At 33.2% G+C, this 10,706-nt stretch overlaps 1 protein-coding gene across 1 annotated transcript; it reads right to left on the bottom strand.

The window, feature by feature from the left end:
* Window positions 1-3,920: 3,920 nt before the first annotated feature.
* On the bottom strand, window positions 3,921-8,105 carry LOC146933942 (ultraviolet-B receptor UVR8-like). Its single transcript, XM_085705741.1, has 12 exons — window positions 7,994-8,105; window positions 6,740-6,926; window positions 6,437-6,583; window positions 6,247-6,328; window positions 6,002-6,154; window positions 5,627-5,800; window positions 5,410-5,481; window positions 5,171-5,242; window positions 4,945-5,063; window positions 4,759-4,841; window positions 4,559-4,611; window positions 3,921-4,295 (listed from the first exon to the last, which is right to left on the bottom strand). The coding sequence occupies exons 1-12, from the start codon at window positions 8,097-8,099 to the stop codon at window positions 4,173-4,175; spliced, it is 1,371 nt and encodes a 456-aa protein (XP_085561867.1). The 5' UTR covers window positions 8,100-8,105; the 3' UTR covers window positions 3,921-4,172.
* Between the last annotated feature and the right edge of the window lie 2,601 nt (window positions 8,106-10,706).

Genomic DNA, 10,706 nt, shown 5'->3' with positions numbered 1-10,706 from the left:
CAAGTTAATGACTGCCACGTCATCAAATTAACAAAATGGCATGGGAATTGACGAAAATACCCCTGGCTTATTTTTTTTTTGTTTTTTTTCCTTAAAAAAAAAATTCAGTTTTTTCCCAAATTTTTTTTGCGATTTTTTCCCGAAAATTTTTCAGTTTTAATTTTAACAGTTTTTTTCCGAATTTTTTTTTGACTTTTAAATATTTTTTCAGATTTTTTTTAATTTAAAAAAGAATTTTAAAAATTTTGAAAAACTTTTTTTTTAAAGGAAAAAAAAATTAGCCCAGGGGTATTTCCGTCAATTCCCATGCCATTATGGTAATTTTGATGACGTGGCAGTCATTAACTTGGTCAAAGGACGAATTTTTAACTGACTAGACTTTGCATGGGCAAAAAAAAAGGATTAGCGATTGCAGGGACGAAATTTTAAGCGACCCCTATTTGCAGGGACGAAAAACATATTTAAGCCAATAATTAATAATAATTACCCTTTCTTTCCTTTGGCCTTTTCCTTTTTCTTTCCCTTTTACTTTTTTTCCTGTTGCAGATTGATTTTGTTGCTAATCAGTAATCATAGTGACATTGTTTTTTACTAGACCATCGACCTGTGCTCCGCACGGGTCCTACCGACTAAAATATGTACGAATAAGTTATATCATAATAATAAAAAAAAATGAAATATCCACATGATAAAAATGTATTACATTAATCATATCATCTTGACATTAATATAGTTTGAAAACCGTACATTTTACATTAGTTATCATACATTACGAAATACTATAAAAACGACATTTGAAGTGACATTAGTATTTTCACATTCATCATTGGTTATCATCAACCCGTTTTTTTTTTAATTCAACCCATCTCTTAAAGTAACTCTTGTTAATAGTCATCACAAATAAAACAAACAAAAATTGACTCCTTTAAAACTTGATCCAAGTCTTACACCAATTCCATATTAAGTTTGTGCTTGTGTGGCAAGAGTTTGTAATTCCCCTCATTAAATCCTACCATGACATTCTCTAGCTTATATGTTCCTCTTTCTTCAACCATTCCTTAAATCGTTGGCACCAGGAACTTATGAACAGTAGCATGGATCCATCCTCGCTAAACAAAAATTAACATGTCATTAACATAAACCATAGTATATGTTATCGTAGTGGCAACTTGAAAAAAGGATCATTTATTTATACAATCGATTTATATAATATACCTTCTCATCAACCAATATCATGTTCATGAAGATGATATCGTCTGGATTTTCCTTATCACGAATTAGCCATATATGGGCCACACAGACAATCAACTTCAAAGCCTTCTTTCCACCTGTCACAGCTGAAATGGGGGTGAAAATGTTTGCCATATTAGCAAGTTCAAGAAAGAGTTATATTTGCTTAAAGTCGAGAATGGTTGTATTAGCACAACTAAGTGGTATTTAAATAGGTAATTGACAATTCTCTTCGTTAGTTTCAAATGTGATTAATCATAGTCTTCTATTGGTAATAATTACTATTCAAAAGTTTTTAATTGCCATTAACTACGTTCTTGATTGCCATTAACACTACGTCATAATTACTATTCAAAATCGAATCAACATTGATACGTGTTATTTTTTGAAATAAGTACGTCATAATTGGTTTTAATAGGTAGTAATTGGTAGAGTGGTTATTGCATAATGCATAAAAGCAATTAAAAGTAATTCCTATACGAAAATATGCGACTTTCAAGTTTTTAATTGTCATTAACGACGTTTTCAAGCCATTAACTATGTTCTTAATTGCCTTTAACAGTACGTAATAATTACTATTCAAAATCGAATCAACCTTGATACGTGTTAATTTTTGAAATAAGTACGTAGTTAATTGCTTTTAATAGGTAGTAATCGGTAGAGTGATTGGTGCATAATGCATAAAAGCAATTAAAAGCAATTCCTATACAAAAATATGCGACTTAAAAGTTTTTAATTGCCATTAACGACGTTTTCAAGCCATTAACTACGTTCTTAATTGCAATTAACAGTACGTAATAATTAATATTCAAAATCGAATCAACCTTGATACATGTTAATATTTGAAATAAGTAGGTCATAATTGCTTTTAATAGGTAGTAATTGGTAGAGTGATTAGTGCATACTTTAGTGGTAAAATTCGAGGGAAATTTCACCTTGAAACGCATATCTTCCTATCACTCTATATCGGATAACACATTATAGTGTAAAAAATGCATGCGTGAAACATTGAAATGTCAGTAGAATAACGTGATAGGAATTAGTGTATGCGTGAAACAGTAAAAAATGTATACGTGAAACATTTTCAATGGCCACTTTCTAAGGGATGTTTATGTTATTTCTGATTAGCAATTAGTGTAGGGGAATTAGTTATTTCTAATTAGCAATTAGTGTAGGGGAATGTTGACCGACTTGATTAGGCTTTAATACGTATTCAAATTGCATTAACGAAGTGAGAGAACTTTTTTCAAGTATGAATAAATGGATGTGATCAAGTGCTTGAACGGATGAGATTACTCGAGCAATTAGTACATGTTTAGGAGGGAAAAAAGCTAGGGAATTAGGGCAAAGTAGGGAGAATTAGGGCAAACATGATAGTCAAACAAGTCTAGCTTTTATAATAATAAAGGATAGAGATATTCTAAAGTTACATTATTAACATTTCTAAAGTTACATTATTAACATTTTGGCTTCAAATGGAAAAGGGTTAATTTAATTCACTGTATCTATTGTTGTTGAGAGGGATGACCGGTAGTTGTGACACCACCATGCAATGCAAGGTTAGAAATAATCATAGCAAAAACATGTCCATGGGCCTTCATGTTTTAGAGAGCTACAAGATAGATGTTGGCCCCCGGGTAGCACTTTGGTGCCATTAATGGCACCGTGCCATTAAATCTGGGCCATTAATGGCACCAAGATAGATGTGTTGTGTGGCCCAGATGCAATGGTAATGTGTTTGTGTGGCCCAGATTTAATGGCACGGTACCATTAATGGCACCAAAGTGCTACCCGTTGGCCCCCCTCTGCCAAGATATTCTAGGAGCCCTTTAAAAGCTGTAGAATTTTAAAGTAGTGTTATTTGAACAACCAAATGAGACAACATATGTGACAACTTCTTTTTTCTCTCTTTTCATTGGTTAAAATCAATGGAGAGAGGAAAAGGAAGAGAGAGAATAAGAGTATAATGTGAGTATGAGTGAGAAAATTGTCAAAAGGTCTTCAGAAAGTGATTGTACAAATATCATTTCTCTTTTGTAAAAAATGTTACTTATTTATGGGACTAGCACACTTGAAGTCATGTTGGGCGGAGAAAGCTTCATTCTTATGGATATATAGTTTTACTGTTTCAGAATCTCAGCCTCCATTTCAGTGGGAAAAGGCCAAGACAGAGCATGTTGTCAACTTCTCAAGTTTTGTTTCACTAAAGAGTTAATATTTTATTTTGAGATTAAATATATGTTTGTCCCTCTAAATATTTTAACTTCTATTTTTAGCCTATTTAAAAATATTGATAATCCTAATAAGTAGGTTGATGCAATATGTGATGATAGTTTTTTTACAGGAATATGTGATTTTTTTTTAGGGGAAATATGTGAGAGTGGTTATTTACTTTCACTGAAATGTTATATTGCGTGTGATTCAATTTTACTCATATGGTAAAACCAGAATTCCACATCTCAGCCGATGTTTGGATGTGCTGTGTGCAGCCAATTACTTCCACGACATGGTATTGGTAGTAAGTCTTCTAAACACTATATTACAAGAAGCTACAATCTTCATATTACCAAAGCATATTTTCCTTCAGAAGCGTAGGTTTAAAAAAAAAAAAAAAAAACTACAAATTATATAGCTTTAATTTGAACTAAATGTGCGTCTAATATTATTCCCCAACCAAAACAAACATGTACTTGGACCAACTGTCTGTTCCATTTCACGTTTTCAAAAGAGTGGACATTTACAAGGGGTGGTATGAATCAAAGAAGGGAGAAACCTTGTTTGAGGCAAAGGCATACCCGAGATTAAGAAACAAGTAAACGAGTATTAGTACAAATTTTTGTACTAATATATTCCATGTTGGTCGTATTACAAGCCATATTTTTATAAAATCACTTAAAAAGGAAAAAACTTATCCCTAGCTCCTCCTTGTGTGTGTTGGTCTCCTACTTCATTGTCTCGAACTGATTAATGCTTGGGCTACCATCAAATGAGACATCATTCTCAGGGACACTGGCATCAAACTTATCACTCTTATCTGATGAAGTAGTGGCATATGATCCCAGAGCCTGTCAAATTATCACATTCCAAGTTGTGTCATTGCATCAACTTTAACTTATTGATGATGTTTACAAGAGTTTATATTCAAAATACTGTTGAAATGCTGTTTTCGAGTAAAAATTAATTAAGCAAAAATCAAATATGTGCCAAGCCAACAACCACGTTCTTTTCTTAATTAAGTTTCTCATGAAATATTATAGGCATAGCTCCCAGACAATGTCAAATGACCGGATATCTAGTGTGTACTAAATGTCTAAAACAAGAGACTTACAGTTTCATTTGGAACAACCGCGTATCTCACTGACAAGGAGGCAAATGATTTCCCTGTTCAAGGGAAAATGAAACATCCACAATCATGTTTTAATTTTTCAACAGCGAAAAATCGATTCTAAATTTAACCGACAAATGGTATAAATCAGTAATGTATACAAAAACGAATAGAAAATAGAAAAATGGGCCCAATCAGAGAACCTGATGATGGATACTTTGAGGATTCTATGTGCTGCCCACTGCATCCATCAACACTGAAGGCATCAATAATCGTTGGAACGTTCCTGTAAATCCCAGAGAGATCACATTAATATTCAAACCTTGTAATGAATTGTAACAATTACGTAAGACTATATTCAATATATGGTTTCTTGAGCATGAAGTTACCGGTCTGTGGTGTCTCCATGCCCAAGTTGTCCGTTTGCACCTCTTCCCCAAGAATATACATTTGCGCGATCGGTAACAGCAACCGTGTGTCTCCATCCACTTGACATCTGAACTACTTTCTACCAAGCCAAACAAGTTTGCAGACATAAAAAAAAGAGTTGTCATGACTCATGATTATACACAGCCAGATCTTTTTAAAAGAATAAAGGAAAGAAGGTTCAAGTACCTGAGCATGAGGAAAGTTCACTAGCATGGGAGAGGAGCAATCAAAATTGTTACCAATTCCAATCTGTCCGAACTATAATGAAAGAAAAAAAACAGGTTACAATTTACCAAACACATGCTAAAAGTGTTTCAACTTCATTATTTAACCAACCATAATATTTATTCCTAAGTATTTTGTTCATGAGTATTTTGTGATTTTAAGATACAAAAAATATCATGAAAATAGGAAAAACTGTAAACCTTATTCCAACCCCAGCCGAAAAGTTGTCCATTAGACGTGAGTGCCATACTATGCCTCCATCCACCTGATACCTGAAAAAAATGAACATAAAGTCGAATTTGAATCTCAGACTATTAGCCTCTACCTCACCATGTGTTGATCTGTTAACATGGAAATACCAAACATACTACGAAGAATATAAACAATTAGAAGGTCTGCATGAAATTAAAGGATCACCTGAGAAATGGACTTATCACTCATTGCTTGAACTTTGCGAGGCACAAGACAGTCTTCAAAGTCCCCATGTCCAAGCTGACCATATTTACTCCATCCATGTGTGTATAATCCACCGGAAGATGAAACCGATATCGTATGCCTCCAACCACAAGAAACCATTACTATCTTGTCACCCTGCAAAATGGATATTTGCGATATCAGAACTCCACTATTCTCCCACGTCATCCATCCCACTCCTTAAAGTATGTTTTGAAATTGTTTGTATGAAATGACAAAATGGTGAGTTCTAATTGGTTGTCTGTGTAAAATAAATTTACAATCACAGTCCATTCAACTCTTTTCTAAATTATAATAGATATAAGTTTGAGGACATACATCAATGTTCACTTTCTCAGGGATCAAACGATCATTTGTGTCTCCCAATCCCAAGTTTCCATATCGTCCCCAACCCCATCCGTACAAATCCCCGTCTTCCGTAATTGCTACGCTATGTTCAGCACCAGCAGCCACCATTTTGATACGTATTCCCTGCAACAGTTGAAAAATTCATGTGTCCTAGTTAGAATTCAGAGTAGTGATCATAATAGATAACCTAGATTCAGCTCTGATAAAAAAAGTACCTCGAATGCTAGAATTTTTTGTGGCACGTGAGAGTCCTTCGTGGTACCAAGTCCAAGTTCACCATTTTGATTCCGCCCCCAACTTTAACAGCAAAAGAATACAATGAACGGCTATTACGATGCGAGAAAAACATTTTTAAACAAACAAATTAAAAAGAGATTAAAATATGTGCAACAAAGAAGTACGAACCTCAACACCTTGTTTTCTATAGTAACTGCCAAACAATGACAGTCCCCACAGGCAATTTGCTTTATCCTTAGACCCTGTAATGCTCTAATGGGATGGGGAATGAACAAGTCACTAGGATCACCATGACCTAATCTTCCAAAATCACCCCTGGAAAATCATAATATGGTAACTGAGATATAATGAACAAACATTTTTAGGACATATATGAACTTGTAAGCTATGGTACCATTATAAAACAACTGCTAAATGAGATTCTAATTATGCGAAAAAAATTAGCCAAATATTGGTAAGTAAAGAGGATACCATCCCCAACTATATACATCCTTGCCGGACTCGGAACGTGCCACTGTATAATCAGCTCCACAAGTAACAGATACAATGTCTTGGCCATCAAACGCGCTTAGTTTTGTGGGTAAGAGTCGATCATCGGTATCACCATGGCCTAATTGTCCGTCTTCTCCTCGCCCCCAAGAGCAAACAACATTGCCAGCTGTTAAAGAATCAAAATTGAAACAAACAAAAGAATTACAGAAATCATAACTAGGTCCATATCCAGATGATAAGAAGTTCTTAATTTATTCAGAAAAGAGTTGTGTGAAAGCCAAAGAAACTCAACAAGGAAGACGAACTATTCAAGTTAATCACTGTAGCTTTGGAAATGGATGCCACCTTTGGAGGCAAAGAAAAAGAATGGAAGTATAAACTAGTTTTTTTTTCTTAACCCTCTGGACTCGGGGGAACGAGACCCTCTAGAGTTCAGCTAGGGGAGTAAGTAAAATATGACCAATAATTCTTTCAGCCAGGACTCGAACTCAGATACTCCCGATTGATTTGTCCGTAACTGAAGTTTATTAACCACTTAAACTCAGATACTCCCGATTGATTTGTCCTTAACTGAAGTTTATTAACCACTTAAGCTCGATCACTTAGTTATAAAATAAGGTATGTGATCCAAATCTAGGCCGTGACATCAAGAAGTTTTATCTCTCCATGTCCCCCAATATGACCATCCAGTCAATAAGGCCACATTTAACTCCAATCTTCCGCAATACAAAAGGGTCGCAAAGCAACTACGATTGTGATATAAATTTTGATAGTAAACTAGTAAATTTTGCATTCATTAAACGAAGTACTTCTTATAGACAGATTACAAGGACATTACAAAAAAACTGATTCAGTGTGTGTCTGTGATGGAGACCTAGACGCAAATCTCGAAATATTGAAATACAGTATCAATGATTGGCTGATTAACAGAAGTTCAATTCAAATACAATGACAATATGAAACCTAGATCATACAAATGCAGGTAGGCAGACAACATAACATAAATAATCCAAAAAAAGAAAATAAAGGGTCATTGTTAGGGTCTTAGGGACCACAGAGATGCAAGTAACAAGGTGGCGGACTTCAGCTTAAAACAGAGAAACAAAGCATACAATAAATGCAAAATTTTAAAAAAGCTTGTAATATAAACTTAATCAAACTTTCAACAACTCAAATGTAAGATTTCACTAGTTATAGTAATAGTACAAAATAGATGAAATCAGTGCTGCTTACTGAGAAGTGCAACAGTGTGGCTAGCACCAGCAGATATGAGAAGAACATGGGGAGGTGAAGCACTGTTTTCACTCATCATCACTTCATTGTCCATGATCGCCATCATTTCTTTGAATATATTATAGAGCAGGAAAGTGAAACTTCAACAAGACAATAAAGAAAATATAATAATGATACTAACAAACAAATAAAGTCTGTTTTAGTTCACAGAAGTCTAAAATATCAAATGAGTAGGTGAAATTCAATTAGATCATTCAAGAAACCGTATTATAAAAATACAAAAACCTGCTTTTGGTACCATACTGCCATTAATTTTGATATCAATACTATTTTTTTTTATACAAAGTCTGATACGATACTTTAACTAAATTTAAAGTTTCAAATTTATTATTTATTCTCCTCGAAAAAAATTATTTTTTATTTATTTTCTTTAAAATGTGAGATTTTTTAAAATTGGACCAGTCGATTGAACCGTAAACTAGCAAAACTGTATATCGATTGGACCATGTTCAACCCAATTTTTAAAACATTATTTTATTGATAAAAAATATCATTTATCTTTTTTTTTGTTCACAATGTTGTGGGATACCTCATTTCGTTAGACTCAATCTTCATTGATAACTCAAAGTCTAGCGATTTTGCCACGTATATTTGGATTTCTTAAAGTCAAAATTTTCTACATTTCATGTATTTAGGATAAAAATTAGGTTATTTTTATCTTCACAACGTACCATAAATGCACTTGCACACAACAATTTCTTTCACTTAACAAACTTTTATCTATATGTAGGAAAGTTTAGAAAACTCAAATGTAGAGAATCCAAGTCCCCCAACACTATGCTACTCAATCAGACATTCAACCAATATCATACAACTTTAGTAAGATAAAATACTTTTTAATCTAAAAAAAAGATAAATAAAATGTTTAAAACTTGAAATTAAACTAAAGAACCCTAGTACAATTTTGTCTTTTCTCTATTCTAACTCATTTTATTTTGCCTCTATTGTATATGTTTGAAAGGGAAATGAAGAATTGCTTATTATATAGTAGTTCAATATATTATAGTAGTTCTCTATGAGTAGGTCTGAAGTTAGTTAGGCTCTGTTTGGTAAACCCAAAAAAAGAGCTTTTAGCTCTTAGCTTTTAGCTTATAAGCTCATTTGACAAAAAAAACTCTGTTTGGTAACACTTTAGCTCTGTTTGGTACAACGAGCTTATAGCTTATTTCAGGAGCTTATAAGCTATTTTTCAGAAGCTACTTCAAGTAGCTTTTGAGCTTATAGCTTTTAGCTTCTCATTTTTTCTTCCATATTTACCCTTATTATTCAAAGCAAAAGCTATCAACTAATTTTACCAAACACTTCAACTAACTTATCAGCTAAAAGCTATCAGCTAGCTTATCAGCTATCAGCTATCAACTAATTTTACCAAACAGAGCCTTAGTAGTACATACATAGTACTAAAATAAAATGAATGCTTTGAGGACAAAAATGAATGCTTTGGTGAAAGAGAAGCAATAGAGTTGAGTAGAATTGATTAGAGATTGTTGCGGGTGGATCAATGGTAGGTGAAGTGCACTTATATTTCATTATTCCCAGACAGGTACCATCGAACTATTTTTGGTTTCTTTGTCTCCGTTTAACTTACTCCATCCATTTTAGATTTAGTGTCACATTTAGGTCGCACACGTTTCTTAATTTAAGATTTTTTCTTAGATGACGTTTCTTAAAGAAATTATTAATCGTCTTGATTTTACGATGAAATTTGTTTTATCTCTACCAAAACATTCATATTAATTAAAAATATATTAGTGAGAAAAAAAATGTTACATTAAAAATAAAATAAAACAAATATATGAAAATCTCGGGATCTAGGGAGGATGATATTGATAAAAATGCACACAGATTTTGGCATAGTGGTTAGTAAGAATCCTTAGCATTTTCAACCTTTGGAGTACTATTTTCTGGGTTGGGTATGCGCCTTCAATCCCAAGTAACATGCCATATCATGATCTTTCTTTCTTAGAGATCTCTCAACTCTCATGTCTCAATCTTTTGTTTTGACCCATCTCGTATCTCTATTATGCAAAAATAACACATTCATTAAATATAGTTGTTAAGTACATTTAATATTTTTTACTGATGTAATAAAAAAATAACTACATTTCTCAAACTACTCTTTCTTATTAATTAATTTTGCATGAGAAATTGTTTTATTGAAATTTATTTTGAAAATAATCAAGTAATTAAGCTCAAATGGTTATTGAGTTTCACCAAGTAATTAATTCTTTGATGAAACAATTTTTGGTCAAGCTATCCTTACCAGATATAAAGTCCTCGAGCATAACTCATTTAACAGAGAAAATGTATTGTTGTATGTAGAGGTCGGGATTCAAACCCCAAATACCCACTTATTTACCTTAAAAGATGAATTTTAACGACTATACTGCATCAGAAAAAATAATAATAATAAATCTTGTTGCTCTATTTCAAAATTTAAGTGAGCCAAAAGTTTGTGTGGGTCTTTGTCCACTTCTATTGGGTGTTGGCTACTTCACTTTGATTGTGGTGGAAGGTGGCGGCTATTTTGTAAAATGTTGTCCACTAATATCCATACTTAAATCATAGTACATAATCTACAAAGGAACCGCAACCAACCAAATCACAAATATCTCAAATCATCAATCATGAACTTCAAGCGCATGTTACAAAC

The sequence above is a fragment of the Medicago sativa genome, chromosome 4, assembly GCF_051527215.1.
Source record: "Medicago sativa cultivar Bolivia chromosome 4, Bolivia_mono, whole genome shotgun sequence".
Lineage (NCBI taxonomy): Eukaryota > Viridiplantae > Streptophyta > Magnoliopsida > Fabales > Fabaceae > Medicago > Medicago sativa.
Note: the sequence above shows the minus strand (reverse complement) of the source record. Positions and strands in the feature narration are given on the sequence as shown.